Source organism: Calypte anna, chromosome 2, assembly GCF_003957555.1.
Source record: "Calypte anna isolate BGI_N300 chromosome 2, bCalAnn1_v1.p, whole genome shotgun sequence".
Lineage (NCBI taxonomy): Eukaryota > Metazoa > Chordata > Aves > Apodiformes > Trochilidae > Calypte > Calypte anna.
This window is the reverse complement of record NC_044245.1, coordinates 3,404,125-3,429,781: the sequence shown is the minus strand read 5'-3', so window position 1 is coordinate 3,429,781 and position 25,657 is coordinate 3,404,125. Positions and strand designations below refer to the sequence as shown.

The following is a 25,657-nucleotide window of genomic DNA, read 5'->3' as shown; positions in this document are numbered from 1 at the left end:
TCTATCTTGCTGTGTTGCAGAATGAAAAGTCCAAGAGATAATGTGAGTAGAGATTCCCATCTACTGTAAACAGGCAGCCACAGCTGCTGGCACACAGCACTTGTGGTTTGCTGCAGTTCTCTGGGAAAAACAGGTTTCTGAATAACTCACAAGAATTTTAAACCTTGATATTAGGGTCTTCTTACCGAGCAGATCCAATCCTTGCAATCTGATTGCTGCCTGGTGCCAGAGGCTTAAGCAGAGAAAAACCTGGCTCCTCTGAGTGCTCAGATGGTGGATCAGCATCTCCTGGACCATCCCCTTGACAGGCAGATTTCTGCTGTTATAAAACCAATTACACAGTTCAAAGGAAAATTATGGCATCACTGCCTGATCAGCAGCTTGCAATTACTGCTACAAGCATGCCAGAACTTTGGATCGAAGGGACCTTCTCAGAACCTTTTCTACTCTTTGCAGGATGGAAACAAAGCAAAAAAGTCAATAAAAAGTGCAGTTTCATGTGAAATCATTGGTGGTGGTGGTGGTGGTGGAGAACCCAAAGCACAGAACCACCACTACCAGTGCCAGCACAGTTGGTTTTATGGGCTCAGTGGTCCAGGCCCCAGTCCTGAAGCATCTGACAGATTCAGTCTTACCATAACCCTGCAAGGGTTTTATATCAATGGGAATTAGATGTCTAAATACTCTCAAATTAAACATGATTGGAAGATACCAGGCCACAGGAGAAGCCTTAGGCAGGTTTCTGGACTGCCTCTCAACTCCTGTGACTGTGTTCCTCTTTGCTTATATCAGTTTGCAACACCAGACCATCAAGGTTGAAAACATTTTTCAGACCCTAGTCCACAAGGGGCAAAAATTGCCAATTCCTTCATCAATACAATCAAATTTCCCCATTCCACCCACTGGACTCAGATCAATAGCTTGGAGCTCTGAGGAAGAGGAATATTTTAAAGGGATTTACAGTGAGAGATGAGGATAATTAACTAGGGGTCCCATCACTTGTTGAGGGGATGTAGCTGGGTACCATGGCACCTTGCTGATGTTGGCCTCACCTATATTTATTTGCTTCCTTTATCAGCCAAGGATGCTGAACACTGAGAAGTCCCCACTGCAGCCCATCCCAGCCATGTGACAGCCTTAACATGGAGCAACATGTGGACTTGACTGATATTTCCATGTTTCCTGCAGCTTGAAAAGTTATGTAAGAACAGGAAAGCAACTGAAGAATTACAAGTGAGGATTCCTGCTTTATCATTCCCTCAGGAGGGACTGTCAGTAGGAGAGGTATTTAGTGTCTCTGATGAACAACTCAAATAACAAGGGAGAAGGAAGTGGAAGAGCAGATCTAAAAATTATCACAAAGTGTGTTCCTCCAGTTAATTCCTTCTTCCTGCCTACCTGAAGTCTGAGTTGCTCAATCTCCTCTTCCAGCTCTTTAACCTTTGCTTCTCTTTCAGCCACCCTCTGTCTGAGTTGCTTTAGAAGACAGTTTTCCTTCTGAATGTCACTGTTCAAGTGTAACCCTAGCATCAGCTGGGACTCCCTGTTCTTCTCATCCTTCTGGCTCAGGTGCTGTAAGATCTCCTGCATTTGCTTCTGTTGGCTCTGATAAAATAGAAACAAGGAGTGAGCTCTTCACTTCTGCACACAATGATTAAGATTCCCTGGGTGTTTTACAGCCTTCAAGAAAAAAAAAACCATTTAGGAATGCTGGGGGCAAGCCATTGCTCTGCCAAGCCTTGGTGTAAGCACATTGATTTCACTACTCCAACAATTCAGTTCATGTTTTAAGTGTAAGATCACTTTAGTGACTGGATGGGGCAAGCAGAAAAGACCTGAGCAATGGAGAGCTTCAGTCTGCCAGCAGCTTGGCTCCTGAGTGTAGCAGAAAAGGTTGGTCTTTGGCAAAGAAGGTGACATTTTCATAAACTGGATAAATGTAAATGTTTCTGATTTTTTGTAGGAAATTAGAACATGATCAGATAATACTGACATTAAACTATGAATGTTGTAGAAGATGACAGCTAGGCTGTTTTACCAGTGGGCTTTGGAGTTTTTCTCACACTGACAAATCTAATATTCATTCACTCCAATCATATCCATCATATGGATATCCATATCATCCATCATATCCAATATTCATTGGAGAGTTTGTTCTGTCAGGCCAACAAACAGCAAGCAAGGAGATTCTTTGATGTAAGGGATAAAACAGGTTAATCATTCCATCCCAAATAAACCCACAGCATTCCAAAATAATTTTAGTGAGAATGTTCAGACTTAGCAAAAGTGACAACTGTTATTTGGCTCCTCTGTAATCTGCCTGATCTGCTGCTCAGGACCAATATTCAGTGTGCAGAAGGGGGAATGCCAGCTTTGTCTTAGCTAAAATCTAAATACAGAAGCAATGAGGTATAAGTGATCTGAAACTTGTGAGGAGCTGGATCAGGAAAACCCTACTAAGAAGCAGCATGTTTTCTAATATTATTTTTTTTCTTTCACTACCATAATTGGGGAGGAGGACTTAGAATGATGGCAGGACAAAAGGATCCTGCAAGACCATTAAAGCAGCCACTTATTTCAAGTATAACTTGAGTTTCCACTTAAAACTCTTGGTTTTGAGGGGGCTGAGTCCTCTCAGCTCCACCTACTGCAGGTGAATGTCCACCCAGTTCAGTGCTCAGCTTGTGAGTTTTGGGCTGTGTAACACAACAAACTAAAGTGCAAGATTTTAGGCATTCTCAGAAAAAGAATTATCAACCAATGGAACTGAAAACAGAACAGAAAATACAGACCAGCTTCATGGGTCAGGAATGAAGCCCTTCCTCTACCTCTTATTGCAATCCTTCTGCACCACATTTCATAGAATCATAGAATGGGCAGGGTTGGAAAGGACCTTAAAGATCAGCAAGATCCAAAACACCTCCCACTAGTCCAGGTTGCAAAAGGCTTCATCCAACCTGGCCTTATTTCTCACAACATTTCTTACAGAACTTGCAGCTCAGAGCTTCTTGGCTGCACCAGTGTCACTCCTGGTGCTGTCTTGCAGCTTTTGCATGATCTGATCCCAAATGAAGGGTTTTAGCTGACTCTGAGACCTCTGGCTGTCAGAGTGTGATTCATCAGGCCCCTGCATCCCCTCAGGTTGTCTGTGCTATTAAATGACATCATGTTTCATCCCTTCTAGCAAAGAGGGCTGCTCTGCAGGGGCTGGGACCAACAGGACCAGTCAGACTGTACCATTAAGGCATCTATGAGCTCATCGTCGTGTTTTCCTTTCTCCAGCAAGGTCACAATCTGTCCCTTCAGGGCTTTGACTTCGTTGCTCAGTACTTTGTTCCTGGCTTTTGATGCCTCAAATTTTTTTTTCAGTTCCTCGTGACTCTTTTGGAGAGCATCATGTTCCCCAGTGAGTTTCTGCAGTGATGCAAAGACATCAAAGAAGTGAGAGTTAGAGCCCATCACCAAGCCCCAGGTGCTTCAGTCAGCTCCAGAGATCACACATGGTCTGGCAGAATCAAAAAAAATAAAAATGGAACTGCCAAATCACATCATTCCTAACTAAGTAGAAATTATAAATGCTGCTACTTGCTGCCTGCTTGTCAGCACCAGAAAAAGGTCTGTTTGCTCAGGAATACAAGTGGACTAGGATGATTTGTTATGTGCCAGGAAGCAGGCAATAATTTTTTGTTAAAATCCACTTCTTTATGCTTCTGCTTTTTGTTTTGCCTCATCATCCTCCTTGGGGAAACTCTCTTCCTTCTAGACACAGGGTAGGATGCCACACTATCCAGCAGAAGCTCTCCTTGATATATGCTGCCCCCTGAGCCATGCCCTCCCCTAGATGAAGGCAGCTCAAGAGAGGTGACTCTTCCTCTCTGCTTGGCTGTTGTGAGACCCCAACTGTGTTCAGTTCCTCCAAGAGGATCAGAGGGTTAGAGCAGCACTATGGAGACAGGATGAGAGGTGGGGTTGTTCAACTTGGAGAAGAGAAAGCTCAGAGCACCTTCCAGTGCCTGAAGACACCACAGGAAAGCTGGGGAGGGACTTTTTAAGGAGGTATGGAATGACAGGACAAAGGGCAACAAAATCAAACTGAAAGAGGGGAGATTTAGATGAGATATTAGGATTAAATCCTTTCCTATGAGGGTGGTGAGACACTGGGTCTTACCCATCATCTATCACATGCTACAAAAATAAACAGGTTTAGAGGGTGAATGAGGCTATAGTAGCACCTGTAGTAAATCCCCAGGTGGAAAGGATTTCTATCCCTGTGTGCACAGTAAAATTGGGGGTAGGAGTCAGTTACAGATAGTGAGGTTAGCAAAGAACACCTCCCTCTGCTCCTTCCCTGTGTTCACTTCTGTAGAAGCCACCTGGCACCATCCCAGAGTTTGATTAGCTGCTGCCTTTCTCACTGCAATTTAACTGTCCAATAAAAATGAGCAATGAGGTGGTGCCCACCTTTCACTCTTGGCCCTGAGAATGAAAGAGAAGATTTATAGCTGCAAGCACACAGCTCAGGGAAGGCTTTTCTCAATAACTGTCATCTGCAAAGTTCCACTTTTGCCTTTGTATTTCAAGCTCCATTCACAATAATTTCCCCTCTAGTTCCATGACTGCTTAACTGCTGGATGCTGTTTCATAAAACCATAGAATGGTTTGGGTTGGATGGGACCTTAAAGAACATCTTGTTCCACCCCCCTGCCATGGGCAGGGACACCTCCCACCATCCCAGGTTGCTCCAAGCCCCATCCCACCTGGTCTTGAAGACTTCCAGGGAGGTGCATCCATAACCTTGCTGGGCAGCCTGTTCCAGTGTCTCACCACCCTCACAGGAGAGAATTTCTCCCTAATATCTGACTTAAATCTCCTTTCTTCCAGCTTAAAACCATTACCTCTTGTCCTATCACTCCATGCCTTGTAAAAAGTCCCTCACCAGTTTCCCTGGAGCCCCTTCAGGCACTGGAAGGCTGCTCTAAGGTCTCTTCTCCAGGCTGAACAACCCCAACTCCCTCAGCCTGGCTTCATAGTTTGGATGCAGCTGTAGCAAGCTTTATTTCTGCATATGCCCTCAATATAGGGCCAGTAGCAGCTGCCTTGCAGCCCAGGCCCTCTCTCCCTTTTTCTAACATCAAATATCAAGCACAAGTTATCAAGTGGCCATGTTTCAGGTCAAGCAGATGCATTTGACAAATGAATCATGCAGCAGAGGAGGGGAAGACTAAATCCTGTGCTGCAAAAAAATGCCTGGCCATACAAGAGTGCAATACAGAAAATCAGTCTGGAAGTTTTGTGCTCATTCTGTGAGCTCTGGCAGGACTTCCTACAGCATAACATCTGTGTTTCTGAAATGGTCTCCTGGTAAGGTGTAACATACACCTTGAAGGCAAGGCAAGTTATAACACACTCTGTATCCAAACAGGACCCTCTCAGCATACAGGTTTTTACCTCCAAGGTTTCTTTCTTTTCTTTTTCCAAGCTGCGAATCTTCAGCAAGTTCTTCTCCTGGGTTGACAGCTTCCTTGGATCAGTGAGTGCCAGGAATTCCTCATCAGTCTCATTCAGGGATGCTCTGGTCCTGTTTTGACCCAGCTGATTCTCCAGCTCTCGAACCTAGAGGGCAGTAACAACAACTTTTACCTGCAGTGCAGTCCAGCATCCAAGAGGACATAACCAAAGGGAACTTCAAGTGTAGCAGCATTTTACTTTCTGGCATTTACATGGTTAATTAACACAGAGCAGTGTGTGTTCTTTCAAATTTAAATTTATTAGCTGCTCACAAACCTGCAGATGTCTAGGGCATCTGTGCAGGGAGGAGAAATGACACCAGACCTATAGGAGGCTCAGGACACGTGTACCTTATTAGAAGCACATCTGGAGGCCAGGAAGATGCTCCAAAGCATCTTGAATCCCACTGAACACACATGTGGCAACAGAATAATGCCTCAGCTCTCCTCTAGCAGTGCAGACATCCACCCATTCATATAAAATTAGACATCTTGGTCTTTAGACATTTTTAGACCATCTTCTGCTTGGTCTTAGCAGAAGCACCATCCAGGATGTCCTCAATTTAAACATAAGGCACTGTTCCTAAGCCAAACTACAGGTGTCTGAGATGTCCTGAGATACTGGGGGCACATATAACACAGGATTTACCATACATCCATACAGGATGTATGGAGAGATGACCAGAGGTCAGAGGGACACCCTTGTGGCACCTCAGGTGGCGTTAGACACCTAAGTGTGGTCAAGTGAACTTCTTTTATAGTCAGTGGAAGGAAACAGCACAATTTCTCTGCCCTGTTCTGGAGGTGTCTTCTAGGATAAGGTGGACCTACCTACTTTTGATCCAGGGACTTATTTGCAAGATCCCCACTGGCTACAGAAGGGGCCCGAGGAGACTGGCTTGGGAAAGAGATTCCTGTGTTAAGAGTACAGCCTGAACAGTCTTCAGATTAATCCCAGTCTAACAGAAGGAAGATGTCATTTGCTCAAGGGAAAGTAGAGGTTAAGAATTTGAGACAATCAGAGTGCAAAAATCCCAGTTTGCTGGAACATAATTAAAACAGCAGAAAAATATGTATCAAATTGCCTGAGAGAAGTTTTATTTAAGATGCAGACAAAGCTGACTCCCTGTCTCAAGCTGACATTTCAGCTAGACTGGGCCTTTCAGAAGGCTCAAGAGTTAAAGATTCTACTGAAGGTCCTGGGGGAACAACTTGAAAATTTTATCTGCCCTCAATTCTCCCCAACTGACTTTAGGAACTGAACAAAAGTCTTGAAGTCAGAGCACAGATCCTGACAGGGCTCCTTCTGTACTCAGTGGAAAGAAGAACCTCCAAAACATCCTGAGATCTTAACTAAGCAGCCACAGCTCTCTAAGGTCACTGAACTCCTTCCTTTGACACAGATGTGAAGAATTCCCAGCTCAAATTCTGACACATGTTTGCTAGAGCCTCATTAAGATTGCTTGCAGGAGCTCTGAATGACCCTGTACACATAAACACATAATTAAAATAATTAAAAACTAACACCCCCCCACCTATGCACACCTATACACACACACAAACCTACCCAAAACAACTCAAAAAGTCACCAGAGAATTTTATTCTAGAATTTTATTCTAACAGTTGTTTTCTTCAACACAGAAAAACCTGGCCAAGCAGTTGCAGTAACATGGTAGTGGGATGCACTTTATAAGCAGCTCTGGATGTAAAGAATTACTTAATGGAGAGCTAAAAGTATCTTTACCTTAAACTGAGGTAATATCTGAACTCAGAGCATCCCAGTACTCAGTTTACATGGCACTGGGGGGGGTGTCTCAACTCACCTTGTTCTGGAGAACAAGAATTTGCTGGGCTCGTCCACGCCAGCTGCCAGAATTGACCAAGAGACTTTGAATATTCACATTTTCACCAACTTCATTTGCTAAAAGCTAGGAAAAAGGGATTAACAGCAACAATAAGGCTGGGCTTAAATATGTGTGCTGGGGAGAGGGGAGGAAAAGCTGGTTTCTTTGGCAGTAAACACAAAATACTGTATCTGTACATGGTACCTGATATCCTGTAACCCATGTGATGTAAGCTCTTTTGGATCCTTATTACAAAACTGATTGTCAGTGGCTGTGAGGAGTTAGGTTTTACTTGCTGAAGTGGGTGGGTAATTCAGTATTTTGAAAAGCCTGAGTATTATTCTTTGCTTTTTTAATCATGTCAATCTGTCTCTCCTGCCTGCCTATGGAGGGTGTCAAGCTGTACCATCTAGCTGTATAGCTGGGTGTTAAACTCTGCTAGTTTAGTAAAAAAAAGAGGATTTTAAATTCATCACCAAGGTTTACTAAGCATTACTCACAGTTTTCAACCTAAATAATTAGTTTTGATATAATGAAAAGCAGCACTAAACAGGAACAGGGTGCAGATACTGTCTTAATACACACCCCTGCAAGCAGGAATCAAGCCAATCTCTTGCACAATTCCAGTCCAACCACACTAACGAGAGCTAAAGTTAGTAGGAAGAGCATTTAAATTATTTATAAAAAGGTCAGGAGAATTCTATTTTTAGGATCATATTCTCTACTCTGATCTGCATTGCAGGTCTCTTACGTGAAGTAATGAAACCAAAGGAAACAGAACACACAGTTATGCATTAAAATCCATCATGAATTGAAGAGGAAAAGGTTACTCTGGATGTCACTCCAATAAACTGCTTAAGTATGTGCTTTAGTGCAAGCTTGGTCTTTAATTTCCTTGATTTCCATGGGATTGAAGCCTACATTGAAATAAATACATAATTAAATGTTTGGGACAGGAGGAAGGGGCCTGAATGGATGCTTCAAGTCAGTCACAAACTTATTTTGCTGAACTGGGATTTTCAAACCTTAAACAATCTGTACCCAGCATAGAAACAGAAATAATGGACACAGAAATAATGACAGCTGTGGGCTCAGAGCATGGAAAGTGTCTCTCAATGTGCATTTTTCTTCAGTGCAACCACTACACCCGTGTCTTCTCTTACCTCCTAACAGTTCCCTGGAATACTTCATGGAAGCTAAAAAGAGAAGAAGCCTCCTTCTGATTTCACAAGAATATTCCTCCTGCACAGGGTCAGAGGCACAGAATTCCCTCTGTAAGAGTAGAACAGTACCTTTTGGGTCATCTTCAGTTCCTGTTTTGCAGACTGGAGTTGGTTCCGATAGTCCATGACTTTAAAGTTGGCTGTGGTTAATTTTTCTTGCAATGCTTTCACCTCTGGGCTTTCAGCCTTTGGAGAGAAGAACATGCTCAGAAAGAACAGAAGCCCCAAGGGAAAAAAGAACTGATTAAGATCCACAGATCCTTCAGGATCCCAGGATTTTTTTATTATTATTATTATTATTTTCCCAGACCCATACAAATGCCCTCCCTAATTTTGGGGGTCATAGAGAACACACAAACAGAGAATTTTGCTCACAAAACTAGTGACCCAGATACATCCTTGTCATAAGGAAAGGATTACACAATGGAAGGGAGTAACTAATATCAGCTTCTGATTTCCTCTCTTCAGTTCATACCAGGTTTCCTTCTATCATCTTCAGAGCTGACTGCTTGATTCCTGCATCACCACCACCAAGATAATGTATTTTTTCTGCAGCTGTCTGTAGCTGTAAAAGAAAATAAACATTGTTATTCTAGAGTAGCCACAGTGAAGAGATCACCTCCATGGAAGAAAAATTAAATTAAAAAACCTGAAAAAAAATGTACAACTGCCATTTTTATGATCCTGAATGTTTATTTACTTCAGGAAAAAGCCCCACAATTTAATTTCTCCTTGTTTTTAAAATCTTATCAGTAGGAAAGCATGCAATTTTTCCTGAAATACTTTCTGAAGAAGCATGTGTTGCTTTACTGTGGAAAAACTTTCAGTTATCAAGTAGAGAGACTTCTGTCAGATTTTATCACCAGAGGTTCATAAAGTAAGTGTTTATATATATATAAAAGCAAATCCACTACAGACAAGATGTACAAATCAGGATTTTGTCCTGGGTTCTGGATGCCAATTCACTCACTCTTCAAGAAAATCATAGTATAAATGATAAAAAGCACAAAGCTCTGTTTACCAGATGAATCTAAAAGGAAAAATGACTATATAGTGATGATGCCAAGGCTATTTTTTTTTAGCTGGGATAGTTCTAAGGTAGCATTTCTCAACCTGGGATGAAAATGTCTTATTATTTGCCACAGTTTAGGAAGGCAAGCACATAACCCTTCTGCTCTGCATCAGGTCCTGTGCTGATGTTGCAGATTTGTTACTGGTTTGGAGTGAATTTGGAGCTGGAAAGACTGGGTAGCAGTGATGCAAAGGTGTCCTGGTTTGGGCCAGGATAAAGGGGATTTTCTGTCTGGTACTTTTGCTTTCAGCTCAGTCTCTTGTCAGGAGCTGCACTTGCTGAAATGAACAGCAAGGTTCTCAGTCAGTGGCTGCTCTGGGACTGAGAACTCTGGGTGTTTAGAGTTACAGCTGGGAATGGGCTGCAGAACCAGGGACACTGCTCAGCTCTGAGGAACATTTTGCCCTCTGGAAGGATAAAGAGGTCCCACCTGAAACCCTCCTTTGGGGAGGAACAGACAAGATAGATGCCAGAATTGACCAAACAGAGGATTCCATCCCATACACCTCATATTCAGGATAAATTGGAGGCATCACGAGGGCCAAGCCAGCTTCCAGCTGCCTGCTCTTCCTGCCCTTCCTGCTTCCCTTCCTTCACCCCTTCCCTGTTTGCTTCAGCATCCCGGGAGGATTCCATCCCTTCCTCTGCCTGTGCTCCTGATCCATCCCAGCCTGAATCTGTGTGTTCCTGCCTCCAGCTCCCAACTGCTGCTGACCCCAGGATTCCAGCCTGGACTTTCCCAGGGCTGCCCTGCAGCCTCGGGGGTGACGTGAGAGTTATTGGGGGAAAAGGGGGGAGGAACCTGGGATCAATTTTCCTGTATATTTGTATAGATTTAGTCATTTTTCCTATTTATTATTCCTGCTTCATTCAAGCTGTGTAGTTTAGTTTCCAACCCCTCAGTCTCTCTCCCTTATTCTCTCTCCTTTCTTTATCAGGGAGGAGAGGGGGAGTAATAGAGAGGGTCTGTCACTCGGTTTAATTACCAGGGCAGTGTTAAACCCTGACAAAAGGGATGAAACTTCCTTCTTTGGGATGGGCAGAAAATCTTGATTCTTTGCCTGAATGAAAGAAGGCTCAAAGGAAGAGCTTCTTCACTAAAGTGATATTTGGGGAAAGGGAGTAAATCAAATCCAGCTCTGAAGTTACCCCTTCTTTGCGAGGAAATCAATGCTCAAGGCCACTCCTTCTGTGCAGTTCATGAACTCTTTCAGTCAATGGACTGAGAATGAGAACTTCCAGGCAGTGCTGGCAGCTGGTAGGTCAAATCCAAAGAAAAATATCTGTCAAACATCCCTTTGCAGCCTTTGTTTACATGTATCACCCTTTGCTAAGGGATTGCTCAATTACTCAAGGGCCACACCTTCCATTTTGTCTGTGGGGATGCAGCCATTAAATCACTAATCATTTACATATTTTCCTGTTGTCATACAAGCAAAGAGGTAACAATTATGTAAAATAACTGTGTTTTTCAGTGGTGAAAATATATATGGTGATGGATTTATAAAGGAACCATCACCACAACTGATTTAGCAGAGTTTGAGGCATCTGAGGGTATCTGGAAGGTTTCCAGGATTGCAAGTCCTGCCATGTCTAACAGCCCTGCAGGGATGCCTGAGAGGTCCAGTGGCATCTCAGATTGTACTTTGATGCTTCTGAATGGTACTTTAGTTGTCTTGGTTCTTTTTCCAATCAACAGAAAAAGATGAGTGTCCAGATAGTGATCCAGCTTAGCTAAAGAGTAACTAAAGAGATGTGAGCAACTGTGTGTGGCAGCCCAGGTGGCCAAGAAGGCCAATGGCATCCTGGGCTGGCTCAGGAACAGCGTGGCCAGCAGGTCCAGGGAAGGGATTCTGCCCCTGTGCTCAGCTCTGCTGAGGCCACAGCTTGAGTCCTGTGTCCAGTTCTGGGCCCCTCAGCTCAGGAAGGAGATTGAGGTGCTGGAGCAGGTCCAGAGAAGAGCAAGGAGGCTGTGAAGGGATCCAGCAGAATTCCTGTGAGGAAGGGCTGAGGGAGCTGGGGGTGTTGAGGCTGGAGAAGAGGAGGCTCAGGGGAGACCTCATCACTCTCTCCAACTCCCTGAAAGGAGGTTGGAGCCAGGGGGGGGTTGGGCTCTTTTCCCAGGCAACTCTCAGCAAGACAAGAGGGCAGGGTCTCAAGTTGTGCCAGGGGAGGTTTAGGTTGGAGATGAGAAAGAATTTCTTTCTGGAGAGGGTGATCAGACATTGGAATGGGCTGCCCAGGGAAGTAGTGGATTCTCCGTGTCTGGAGATATTTCAAAAGAGCCTGGATGTGGCACTGAGTGCCATGGGCTGGGAACTGCAGCAGTAGTGGATCAAGGGTTGGACTTGATGATCTCTGAGGTCCCTTCCAACCCAGCCAATTCTATAAATTCTAAATTCTATAAATTCTTCTCTTTCATCACTCCTTTTTCTCAGATGCCTCCCACTGTCAAATGTTGCTTTAATTTTACCCATTTTACATCTTCACATGGTTCCACTGAACAAGTAAAACCCACAAATTCAACCAGTGACCATTAGTTTAGAGAAGAGTCATCTCCAATAAAGTAGGAAGAACCAACAGACCAGTAACCAGGGCATGGTTCCATGGCTCATCTTCACCTCAGATTTTGATCAGGTTGGGGTTGCAGTGCTAGGTTTTGATTTTGATGGAGCTGGTGTCCACAGCCAGGTTAATTCACATCTAAAATATCCATCTTCACTTTGACCAACAATTTCTGTTTCTTGAAAATTTCTCTTTGCTTTGAGTTTCATCTCCTTTCCTGAAATATCTGTGGTCCTTTCTTTTGGGTCAATGTCTGAGAGCATTTTGAGTTTCTGTTTGAATAATGGTCATTATAATTTTGCAGTAGGGAATTACAACCAAGTTGATTTTTCTTGGAATTATTCATGGTTCTCTCCCCTACTTACATGATTTTCTGTGTCCACAGAAACGCCTGATTTTTCTTAGCCAGCCTGATAACTGTTTGGGAGAAGTCCTCTGGATTGACGTGATCAATCTGGATCCAAGGGTGCTGAGGGAGCTGGTGGAGGTCATTGCTAGGCCACTCTCCATCATCTTCAGTAAGTCATGGGTAACAGGAGAGGTGCCTGAGGACTGGAGAATAGCAAATGTCACCCCAGTCTACAAGAAGGGCAAGAAGGAAGACCCGGGTAACTATAGACCGGTCAGCCTCACCTCCATCCCTGGAAAGGTGATGGAACAACTTGTTCTTGTCACTATCTCCAGGCATATCAAGGACATGGGGGTCATCAAGAGCAGTCAGCATGGTTTTATCAAGGGTAAATCATGTTTGACTAACCTCATAGCCTTCTATGAGGAAATTACTAGGTGGATAGATGATGGAAGAGCGGTAGATGTGGTTTATCTTGATTTCAGTAAAGCATTTGACACTGTCTCTCACAGCATCCTTGTAGATGAGTTGATCAAGTATGGGTTTGGTGATCAGGTAGTGAGGTGGATCAGGAACTGGTTGAAAGGAAGGAGTCAGAGAGTTGTAGTCAATGGGGCAGAATCTGGTTGGAGGTGTGTGACTAGTGGAGTCCCTCAGGGGTCGGTACTGGGACCGGTGTTGTTCAATATCTTCATCAACGACTTGGATGAGGGTATAGAGTGTACCCTCAGCAAGTTTGCTGATGACACTAAGCTGGGAGGAGTGGCTGACACACCAGAAGGCTGTGCTGCCATTCAGAGAGACTTAGACAGGCTGGAGAGTTGGGCAGAGAGAAACATGATGAAATTCAACAAGGGGAAGTGTAGAGTTTTGCATTTGGGGAAGAACAACAAGATGTCCCAGTATAGGTTGGGGGCTGACCTGCTGGAGAGCAGTGTAGGTGAAAGAGACCTGGGGGTCCTGGTAGACAAGAAGATGACCATGAGCCAGCAATGTGCCCTTGTGGCCAAGAAGGCCAATGGCATCCTGGGGTGCATTAGAAAGGGTGTGGTTAGTAGGTCAAGAGAGGTTCTCCTCCCCCTCTATTCTGCATTGGTGAGGCCGCACCTGGAGTATTGTGTCCAGTTTTGGGCCCCTCAGTTCAAGAAGGACAGGGAAGTGCTTGAAAGAGTCCAGCGCAGAGCTACTAAGATGATTAAGGGAGTGGAACATCTCCCTTATGAGGAAAGGCTGAGGGAGCTGGGTCTCTTTAGTTTGGAGAAAAGGAGACTGAGGGGTGACCTCATCAATGTTTTCAAATATGTAAGGGGTGAGTGTCAGGGAGATGGAGTTAGGCTCTTCTCAGTGGTGACCAGTGATAGGACAAGGGGTAATGGGTGTAAATTGGAGCACAGGAGGTTCAAGTTGAATATCCAGAAAAATTTTTTTCCTGTAAGGGTGACAGAGCCCTGGAACAGGCTGCCCAGGGGGGTCGTGGAGTCTCCTTCACTGGAGACATTCAAAACCCACCTGGACACGTTCCTATGCGAAGTGCTCTAGGTGGCCCTGCTCTGGCAGGGGGGGTTGGACTAGATGATCTTTCAAGGTCCCTTCCAACCCCAAGGATTCTATGATTCTATGATTCTATGATTTATGTAGCAGCTCTCAAAAATGTAATCTGCCATTTCTTGATCTTTCAGGTCACTTCATTTGCATATATGCATCATTCATATTAATACTGATTGTGAAAGATGGACTAAAACTGTCAGATGCCATTTGATATGCTTAAAGGATGTCTTTTAAGGAAGAAAAATATTTAAAATTATCCAAATTCTTACAAGTATTGTGCAAAGGAGTGCACTTGTAGCCAATGAACAAAGTAAATATTGACATCAGGGCATTTAATTCTCAGTTCAGCAGTCACCTGGAGAAAATTATTCCTGTAAAAGGTTAGCACATATGAAAATGTTTTGCTAAATCAGAAAAATTAATTTGACTGAGTGCTGTATTAAGTGAGACAGTTTGCAATTGTCTCAGTTCTGGAAGTACTTATGGCAGAAAATAGCTTTCATTACGGGGAGGAATAAAGCTTGGAATAATAGAGGACTAATTCATGGCTGGTATTAAGGAGGTGGGAGTATATGTAATGGTTTGGTTCTCCTCACAAAGAAAAAAAAAAATCAGAAAAATATCTTTGCCACAGTGCTAGAAAGGCCCTGGTGCTTCAAACACAAGTGAACATTCCTAATTGCTATTTCATAAATCATTCTAACTTCTGGAAAAACTTTGCCAGCTCCTCCTTTCTGCAAAGATGGAAACACCTGAGGGTACACACCCCTCTCCCCCAGCATGGCATGGAATTGCAAGAACTCAAAGCAAGGATGGATGGAAGAGCAAATCCAAAAGAGGGACATGAATGAAACCCAGCTTCTGCAGCTCCTCTGTCCCACAAACTGGATTTCTATGGTTCTTAGCATGCAGAAAAAGAGCAAGAAAAATGCCTCACTTCTTTCTCCAGTTCTTTGACTTTGTTATTCAGTTGTTTCACTTTGGCTTTCTCACTCTCAGCCTCTGCAGTTATCTCACGATTCTTTTTGGCCAGTTCAACAATTTTAGTGGCAGCAACATCTCCAGCCAAACCAGGTGCCCCTGAAAAGCAGACAGAAAAGCAAATGATTTTTTTTGCAAGATTCAGAACAGATGATGCTTTTGTTCTCTGTCCAGTGCACAATGCACTTCTATTGTCTAAGCCCTTTCTCTCAGAGCTGTACCAGGCACTTAAAGGAACAAGGAAAGGAAAAGAGGAGTCAGTGATTCCAGCTGGATTGCTTGGGCTTTTCAGGCAGCATCAAACTGTGGCTGGCAAAGCCACATTTCACACCTCAGAAAGCCACAACAGTGCTCAAAGCAAGAGTCCTACATGGGAAGTGTAAAGGTGTTTTCTGCCCACTGCTGTGAAGGACAATTATAAACTTATTTTTTTTTTTTTTTTTTTAGCAAATTGCAGAAAAAGAGAACACTGTTTTGCTCTGGGTGTTTCCTATTAGTGGAGCTGTTGAAGCAGAGATGCAAACTTTTCTAGACATCTGTCCTAAAAGGTCAGGGACACTATTACAGTTGGGTCCTGGATAACATCCAGGAAATTTCATTGTGCCTATTTATGTCCCTTGAGATTATCCATGGAGCCTTACTATATTACTCTCTTAATTACTCTTTTAAACAGACATTTCATTCACCTCCTCATCAGAGAGGGTTCAATTAGTGTCATATATAAAGTAATCCCCAGGATTGGCTTGTGTGTCACTTGGCTCTCATGGAGCATGGTGGAGAAAGTTGTCACATGAGTGCAAAAATCAATATTAAAAAATATATAAAATATATTTTTTAAAAAAATCAATATAATTGCATAAAATGTCCATGGAAACCTCCAGCTCAGCAGTGAATATCAGCCTGCAATAACAAATCTTTAGTGAGACATAGGAAGATAAAACTTTTTAACTCTTTTAATCTCTTTCATTCTCTTTCAGTGCTCTAGAGTGAAGACTTTTCTATTTTTTTATTATATTCAAGAACTGGGGTGAAATACAAGGGTGATAAGATCACTTTTAGCTGAGTTCTGAGTCCCTTAAAACCCTCAGAAGCATAAAAGGGGCTATGCAGAATATAGGTGGAAACAGACTATGGCCCCACACCACTATTTAAAAGCATTGTAGGTAAAATAATAAATTGATTACTTTAAAAAGCATTTCTGCTGTTCTTACTCCTTTTTTTTTTTTGGTATATATTTTCCCTCTCACCTAGAAGCTAATTTTTTTCCTCACTTTTCATAATAAATAATGGTTTTTATGAATAAAAGCAAATGCTAAACTAACCCAAAGCCAGGCTGGTGCTTCCATGTGATGAGCTTCAAACACACTGCTCAGATTTCATCAAATCTTTCCATTCCCACATAAAGGGGGTCAAACTCTTGCCACAAAGCAGATAAGGAAGTCACAGGCATGGGGCAAAGTGCCACAAACTGGCATGTGAGGCAACCAAAGCAGCTGCAACAGCACATCTGGCTCCTGGTCTTGACCCAGGAATAGTTTATCATCTCACCTAAATACAGCCCCAGCAGATTGGGGTGGTTTTTTTAGGAATTAAGGTGTAATTTAAGTGTTATTTGGTTCTTATTGCTGGCTTTCCCCTTCTGCACTAACCTGGCCATCCCTGCTGTCCTGAACAACAGTGGCACCCAGTGGAGAAGATGCAGCCTGCACAGTTCAGTTTTTGAAGGATACCCAAGAGACTTTAGAACTGGATTCTGCCTTCAGCCAGCATCCTGCATCTGCCCTGGTCAGGCATTCAAAACAAAAGGAGCCCAAATAAGGAAACTTACACTATGCAGCAGTGAAAGCTGCAACATTGCTCTAAATATTTTAATAAATATAATTTCTATGACTGCTCATCTTTTGAGGCAATAGTAGCAAGGGAGAAGCTCTGTGTGGAGATCACTCTGTACCCCAAAAGGGCACTACACTTCTTTTAAGGGACACATAATTATCAGTATCAGTATTTTACACCTTAGATCTGACCTGTCTGACTACCAGAAGTCATTTGGTCCTTTCAGTAGCTCTCTGAGATGGGGAACAGCAGTATTTCTATCTTGCTTTCAACAGAGAGAGGGTTAAGACCCAAGTCTTCAAGCAGACACCAGAGTCCCACCTGTGTTACCATGTCAAACTATTGAGAAGAATTTCCTCTAAAAATAAGGCAAGGAGACACTTGACAGGGTGGAGACACAGATCTCTAGGAAAATCTGCAAATGCCAGTGTTAGTTTAGACCCTTGCAAGTTTGGGGAGCAATTCAAAGTGTTGATTAAAGATATACCCAAGTGTCTAAGTTATTTTCCAAGTTCAGAGCCAAGGGGCTTCAGTGCTTCTGCAAACTCCTGCAAGCTCAGAGAAGCTTTCTGCAAATTCCTGTCTCTCAGTTGAGAGATGAATTTTGGTTCCTCCTAGAAGAAGCTTATTACAGGATTGGAAACAGAGACAGCCACAACATGATCAAAATCCTCCTTTTTAGCATAGAACAGTGGATGTCACGTGGATATTTCACTGCCAGGAACTCACAATGAATCTGTTCTCCTCCCTTTATTGCCATCATCAAGCAAATACTGGAACTTCCAGTGAGAACACAAAGTTACTGTGGTTACCTGATGAAGCAAATCTGTCCTCCTGTATTTTTTTCTGGAGTTGTTTTATCTCAAAATCTTTCTCTGCCACCAGTTTGTACAATCTGCAGTTCTCATCTCGGATCTCTCGAAGCTGATCCTGGAGCTGCTCGTTCTCAATTTCCAGCAGCCTGGGAAAAAAAATAAAAATAAAAATAAAGAGGCCATAATGACAAAAGTGACTGTAATGGGCTTCAAATTCCAGAAGTAAAATAATGAAACAACTGCTGGATCAGCTGAGCTTACCAGGAGGGAGTGAAGCAGAACATCCTGAACCTCAGATCAGAACACAAGCTGATGTCTGATCTATTCAGTTAACTTATTTCATCCAAAATTCTGCCTTTCCTCTTGTTGTCTGGGGCAAAACACCCCAGGAGGAAGCTTTTCAGAGCTCCTGAGCTTCCTCACTAGTCTCTCCTCACTGAGTCTGACTTCTCTGATTCTTTAGAGGAAACCAGGCAGGACCTGTGACATTCAGGCTTTTCTTTCTCTGCTGACTGAAGCAAATGGAAGCCAACAGAGCACCAGCTACAAAAGCTGCTGCTGAGGTTCTCTATTTAAAGATTAATGCTCCATAATCATTCCCAACAGACCAGCTCCCTCTGCCCTCATCTGATTTTTTTGGAACCTCAACAGAATGGACTGGCATTGGTTTGTATTGTTCAGGTTGCTTTTTGGCGTTCATTGAAACCCAGAGAGTATCAAAAATAGGGGAATATTTATATTAATAAGGGAGGGAATAGCCTTGCTTCTCCTATTCTTCTGTACATTTAGTAACATTTATGAATTTCTGAGATGTTCAGAGCATTAATTGCTTTAATCACTTCTGCTGTCCTTACAGGATGGTTCCTCCAAATGTAAAAACCAGAAGCTGAGGCCTCAGGGGCTCAATTCAGTTGTGTGAAATCAGATCTCTATTTAAGAAGCCCCAGGATTATCAGAGCTCACCACATCAGGACTGCTGCCACAACCCAGAGCTCTTGGGAGAAATTCTGGGGCATCTCAGAGAGTATTTGCCACCCACGTGTAGCCATATGAACCAACCAACCCCCCAGATTACTAAATCCTCCAATTTCAGGTATATTTTTTAGCCAGACTCCTCTAGGCAGCAGCATTTCAAAGCACAATCCCACCTCCTTTCCTCAGAGAGGGAAGTAAATATGCTAAAAGAAGTTGTGCTGACTCTACCTTTGGTAAATCTGTTTGTGGCAGACCCCTTGCTGGCTCTCCAGCTGCCACTAAGTGCTCTGATGAGGAAATTCAAATCATTTCCCCCCCATACAGGTGACATTTGGGCTGCCCATCCACCCCTCAGCTGCTGCTGTTGAAGGATGTCTCCTGTGTCCTATCATTCCCAGGTGGAAGCTCTTGATGCCTTACAGCATCCCAGATGTCTCAAGACACCTAAGCCACCCAGGCTGAATTTTGATTATCTGCAATGTGACCCCAGGTGTCTACATTTTGGTGACTTAATATGGAATAATGTCCCACCCCTTTTGCTTATAAAATGCCAGAAGTAGGTAGCTTGGATGATCACAGAGATGAAGCCCAGTTGGTACAGTATGTACCTGTGGATCTAGAATCATAGAATTGGCTGGGTGGGAAGGGACCTCAGAGATCATCAAGTCCAACCCTTGATCCACTACTGCTGCAGTTCCCAGCCCATGGCACTCAGTGCCACATCCAGGCTCTTTTGAAATATCTCCAGACACGGAGAATCCACTACTTCCCTGGGCAGCCCATTCCAATGCCTGATCACCCTCTCCAGAAAGAAATTCTTTCTCATCTCCAACCTAAACCTCCCCTGGCACAACTTGAGACCCTGCCCTCTTGTCTTGCTGAGAGTTGCCTGGGAAAAGAGCCCAACCCCCCCCTGGCTCCAACCTCCTTTCAGGGAGTTGGAGAGAGTGATGAGGTCTCCCCTGAGCCTCCTCTTCTTTAGGCTGAACACCCCCAGCTCCCTCAGCCCTTCCTCACAGGAGTTCTGCTGGATCCCTTCACAGCTTCCTTGCTCTTCTCTGGACCTGCTCCAGCACCTCAATCTCCTTCCTGAGCTGAGGGGCCCAGAACTGGACACAGGACTCAAGCTGTGGCCTCACCAGGGCTGAGCACAGGGGCAGAATCCCTTCCCTGGACCTGCTGGCCACGCTGTTCCTGATCCAGGCCAGGATGCCATTGGCCTTCTTGGCTACCTGGGCACACTGCTGGCTCCTGTTCAGCTTCCTGGCAATCCAGACTCCCAGGTCCCTTTCTGCCACTCTGTGCCCAGCCTGGAGCTCCCCATGGGGTTGTTGAGTTGAAACTCATCCCGTTGGAATCAGCCCAACTCTCCAGTCTGTCCAGGTCCCTCTGCAGAGCCCTCCTGCCTTCCAGCTGATCCACACTCCCCCCCAGCTTAGTGTCATCTGCAAACTTGCTGATGATGGACTCAATCCCCTCATCTAAATCATCAATAAAGATATTGAACAGCACTGGGCCCAACACTGACCCCTGCGGGACACCACTGGAGACTGGCAGCCAACTGGATCAGCCCCGTTCAAGCACCACTCTCTAGGCAGATCCACAGGAGGAGAAGGCAGCTATCTTAATACTCACCTCAATCTTTTCAAAAGTTTCAGCAAGTTTTTTTGCTCCAATTGGACTTTGGAGCACTTAAATATGTACATGTCAGAATAAATGATAGCTCAGAGCAATGCCATAAAGAGCACAGTCAACTTATTACACAATTCATAATTAAGCAATGAACTCCTTTCAAAGCAGAAATCAAAGGGAGATCAAAGGCAGCTGTAAACAAAAGAGAAGAAAGAAACAAGCAATCTGAGCAGAGAAAAGGTAAAACTGATTTATTCCCACATGTACCCCTCATAGAAGTGAGCAAGAAACCTGTGCAGATTTAATTAGAGACACCTGGACAAAAAGATTTTTAACAGGGAATCAAACTGGAAAAAAAAAAAAAAAAGCTCTTCACACACCTGATCAGTGATGTCTTCCTCAGGGCTGGCTTCCAAGTCTTGACAAAAGTCATTTAGAGTAAGAGGGATAGAAATTCCTTCTGCACAGAGCTGGAGTCTCCTCTGAGAACCTTCTTCCATCCCATCCCATCCTATCCCACCCCATCCCATCCTTGACTGCCTCTCCATCTTACAGATGAGGCAGCAAGTTCCACCCAAGGCTCAGCTACAGAAAGTCAGCCAAATGAAAGAGGCTGCAGGAAGGAAAGGAACCTTTTCACTCTACTGGAAGGAAACAGAGCCAGAGGAAGTTTGTGAGCAAAGCCTTTAACTGAAATTCAGGTGTCTTCCCCAAACCTGTTAGAGATTCTTTATGTGATGGGGAGAATCACTTAATCCTAAAGCCACCAAACAGAACAGGAAGGATAAAGAGAGAGAATGAACAAGAAAGACAGACAGACATGTCAGCTTAACACAAAAAAAAAAATCTGGGAGTAGATTGAGAGGAAGGAAAAAATGAATTCCCAAGGCTCAGAGGAAGGGAGACTTCTGAGAGAGAGCAGGATGTTTTCCAAGCACTGCTATAAACATCCCTGGTGTGCTGAAGTCACTGCCACTGCAAACCAGATGGAGCCCTGTGATTCTGGAACAAATTTCTAACTTATTGTCATGGGAATATTGCAAAATATACTCTGGTGAATCCTTTCCAGGAGCAAATCCTGCCTGGATTTGATACACTCATAACCTCTGAAGAGCAGAGGTAAATAAATCAAGGGCAATGTGGATAAACCTGCTACACCTGTCATGTCAAATGGAGACTTTTAACACTCAGTGCCACTGAAAAGTGAGGTCAGTGACAGGTCTTGAATTGCTCAGGACTAAACTATTGGATCACAGTTCTTCTCAGTGATGAGCAATGATAGGACAAGGGGTAATGGATGCAAGCTGGAGCACAGGAGGCTTTGTGTTAACACAAGAAAAAAGTTTTTTCACTGTGGGGGTGACAGAAAACTGGGACAGGCTGCCCAGTGAAGTTGTGGAGTCTCCTTCTCTGGAGACATTCAAACTCCCCCTGGATGTGTTCTGTGTGACTTACCCTGGGTGCTCCTGCTCTGGCAGGGGATTGGACTTAATGATCTCTCAAGGTCCCTTCCAACCCCTGACATTCTGTGATTTCTGTGATAAATGGCAGAGAACTGCTGGAACTCTGCTGCACCTCAGGGCACACCCACTCCATCAGTGCTATGGGAGAACCTGAGCCCCTCTCCCCCACCAGACAAATCCACACCTGAACTGTGGGCATCATTCTCCCTCTCCACTAAAAATAAATTTAAAAATAATAATAATAAAATCAGATCTCCCTAGTAATCCTCTATATACTATCAGAACAAAATGGTGAAGGGAAGAAGGAAGCTGGTAGAGGTCAGATGAGAGGCCATGGTGAGGGATCTATGTGTGAAGAAGACAATTTATGATGTGAAGGTGACAGCATTAATTTCTAGAAGGTGAATTCCCTGTTCCCAAACATTGCAGCCTGACCACCACATTCCCAAAAGCACCAAAGTGTCAGTGGTTCACTTCTGGGTTCCCTGCACCTTCACAGAAGCTCTGCTGCATCCTCTGCACTTGGGTGTTAAGGAAGCAATCTCCAGAAACAAGAGGAGCAGGGAGTTGCCCAGAGTGACACAGAGGGAAGATGAGTGTTTAGGGCCAAAAAACCTCAGTTTGTGGCTTGATAAACTTTGGTGAAGGTGCCCTTCCCCACACCAGACTCTAGGAGGGGAAACAGTCCTGAAAGTAGATGCCTAACTGTGTTTTTCCACCCATGATTTGGTGGTTTTGGCAAAGCTGCAAGCTCCTCCTGCCTGCCCCAGCATCACAGAACATCCCCCCCATCATGGTGTCAGTAAAGCAGCCTGTGGGGGTTCAGCTTTAACCTGGATCACTGAAATGAGTTGAGATAAAAGTCCCCTTGCCCCAGAAAGTGAGTCCAGTTTCCAACAAACAGCTGGATCAGCACAGCTGAAAGAAGGGAGCAGAATCAGGAATTTCTTCAGCTGGCTTTCTCACTAAGAGGGAGCAAATCCCTGAATAGCCAATGCTGTAGTAACTGCAGACCTGTTCTAGTTTGTTAAAAAAAAAAACCAAAGCAAAACAAAATAATTGGTTCAGGAGGAAAGATTGACCATCTACTAAGAGGAAGATGAATGATCTGAGGTGGGGGGTTGAGTCTCTGCTCCAGTAAATTGAATTATGCACTCAGCTTCAAAAAGATCAAGGGAGATCCACACCAGAATGTCCTGGCAATCCAAGCACTACCCCAATGGCTGAGATAAGACCTCTGTCCCCAGTTAGATTTAAAACCCTACTTTGTATAACCCTGTCAAGAACCTTAAGCAGGAGGCAACTCTGCCTGTGAGACCCTCCTATATAACTGGCTGTTGTTTGATTTACTAAATCAGGTTATATTGCATAGACAGGGGGACCCATAGCTGCTTGACCCTTATCTGTCCTGGGAAATCATTCATGTAACCTGCCTGTTTGTTTACAGGGCTAAGCAGGACCTAGACAATAATTCCAAGGATGCTGGTGATCCTGAATGATTGTATTTTGTCAGATTGTCTATAGCTGCCCCCAGAATGCCACCCTTAACCCCTCTGTCCTTTCACTCTTCATTTGCAAGACACTGGTGATAAAGAGCACATCTCAGTGCCCTGAGGATAAGCACACTGAAGAGAGAGGGTGAGTTTTGGGGATAATTAATATACAAAGACAGAATGTGCTCTGCCAATGTAAAACAAGTTTCACAAGATTATATGCAAAATATACTTGAGTGACTTCCTTGAAGGAACAGTGCTGCTGTGCCTTTACCTTTTGCTGTCCCCTTCATTCACATGTTGTCCTGTTTCAAACAGTTTGAGATCATTTGGGATTCTGAAGGTCTCCTTTGCGTTGCCATCATCATCATCATCCTTCTGACCATTTTGCTTTTCCTTCTTCTTCTCCATTATTTTTTGCAGCCTCTTTTGCTGTTGTCCTTGATAAGCCTTGAACTGGCTTTTAAGATGCTCACTCTCTTTTATCTCTGGCTCCATTGTTTACTAAAAGCATAATAAGAAGAAAATCAAAAGTGACAGAGAGCAGAGATCAACATCCCTCTGCAAAACATCCCCTTCTAGCAGCTGCTTCACAGTTTTTCCTCACTGACCCCTGCACAGCTCTTCAGCCCCACTGCCCCTTGCTCCAAGTGCCTTTTTCCATAAACAGCTTTCAAAAAGTCTTCAAGAAAGATTTCAGGTCTTTTCCACCCTAGCATTCAAAACCTCAGTGTTTTTCAACTGCTTTTCAACAGATCTGTTTAAAGAAACATTTTGTCCAGAAGAGCAAGGTGGGATCAAATCCAACCAATATGGCAATCCTGTTATCCTGAATAAAAAGGAGGAGAGATCCCAGGTCTATCCATTCTTCCTACATTTCACAGAAAGGTGCAGATCCCCCCATTTTTGGGATTAATGTGGGCCTGTCAGAGGAAGAAAGATCTCTGCTTATCCTAATGCTCCCTTTGGGCACTGGACTTGCATCTCTCCCCTAAATTTCCAAGCAATTAAGTGATTACATTAAGGCAATCATATTGCTACCCATCAGATGCCCAGAGCTTTAATTAGCAGGACTAAAGACAATTAGTTTTCTGAAGTATTCCAGCCCACTTTCCTCCTGCCTGACATTTACCAACAGCAAAAAAAATAATAATAAAATCGAGTGATTCTTTGGTCCAAGCAAAGCAATCAGTGAAGACTTCCAAAGGCAGGAGCTCCACTAATTAATTAATAAGTAATTAACGTGGGGGATTACTCACACCAAGGCAGCAACCCTGATAAAAATCCCAAACTACATCCCTTGGTGCCTGTAGGTTCTGTGCAGGCAGCTTTCCCCTTATGCCTGCATCCAGATCCCAGGGTGGAAAAGGTGGATTAAGGATTGCCAGGAGTGCAGTTTGGTTCCTCTGCACATCCCACACACCTCCTGGCCATGAGGGAGAACCTGAGGGAAAACTTCAGCCCTCTGCTCCACCTGGGAACCAACCCCAAACCTGGCAGGGAGGGATCTGCCAGAGATGCTGTGTGGGGAGAAGGGGTCCCAGTACCTGATGAGCACCCACAAAGAAACAGGAGAGGGACATGTAGCAGCAGGACAAGGGGTAATGGCTTGAAACTGGACGAGGGAAGATTTAGTTTTGACATTTGGAAGGAATTCTCTAATTTGAGGGTGGTGAAACAGTGGAATTGTGGCTGCCCCATCCCTGGAAGTGTTCCAGGCCAGGTTGGATGAGGCTTGGAGCAACCTGGGCTGGTGGGAGGTGTCCCTGCCCATGCAGGGGGATTGGAACAACATGATCTTTGAGTTCCCTTCCAACCAAAACCATTTTATGATGATTCTATGACTCTTCCCCTCACCCCCCCCCCACCCCATGTTCTGTCTCCTGACTGGGCCTGGCAGGGCGGCCCGCGCCTCCCCCACCCCTCTTGCCTACCGAAACCGCCTTTCCCGACCCCGAAGGCAGCGGGAGGGTTCTCCCGGCCGCCCTCTCCCGCCGGTTCTTCGGTTAAGTCGGGCCGGGCCGAACCGGGTCCCGGTTACTGCTCCGGCCCCACGCGGTTTCCATGGCAACGGCGCCAGGGCCGCGCATGCGCCCAGCGCGGGAGAGGCGCTGCCCTCAGCGCAGCCGCCATGACAGAGCCCAGGGCTGCACCTGAGAGCGGGACCAGGCGGCTATGGAGCTGTGGAGCTTGTTCCTTATCCCTATCCCCTGCTGGGGAGGATGAGGAGGAAGGGAAAGAGAGCAACGTTAAGGAAAAATAAAAATAATAATTAAAAAAAAAAACGTTTCGACGCGGTGCAGGGGCCCCCACGCTCTCCCCAGCTCCACCCCGGTGAGGGGAGAGAAGGAAGTTTA

At 44.4% G+C, this 25,657-nt stretch overlaps 1 protein-coding gene across 1 annotated transcript in view; it reads right to left on the bottom strand.

Annotated features, from left to right (window-relative positions):
* The window catches only part of CCDC13 (coiled-coil domain containing 13), a 38,746-nt gene extending 13,430 nt beyond the window's left edge, over positions 1–25,316 (bottom strand). The window contains exons 1-11 of the mRNA XM_030446497.1: positions 25,235–25,316; positions 23,575–23,804; positions 17,735–17,883; positions 15,046–15,188; positions 9,050–9,139; positions 8,644–8,760; positions 7,331–7,435; positions 5,449–5,613; positions 3,238–3,414; positions 1,399–1,605; positions 186–319 (exon numbers count right to left, since the gene is read on the bottom strand). Of these exons, the coding sequence (XP_030302357.1) occupies positions 186–319; positions 1,399–1,605; positions 3,238–3,414; positions 5,449–5,613; positions 7,331–7,435; positions 8,644–8,760; positions 9,050–9,139; positions 15,046–15,188; positions 17,735–17,883; positions 23,575–23,798 (1,511 nt within the window). The 5' untranslated portion in view covers positions 23,799–23,804; positions 25,235–25,316. The remainder of the gene's footprint in view (positions 1–185; positions 320–1,398; positions 1,606–3,237; positions 3,415–5,448; positions 5,614–7,330; positions 7,436–8,643; positions 8,761–9,049; positions 9,140–15,045; positions 15,189–17,734; positions 17,884–23,574; positions 23,805–25,234) is intronic.
* Between the last annotated feature and the right edge of the window lie 341 nt (positions 25,317–25,657).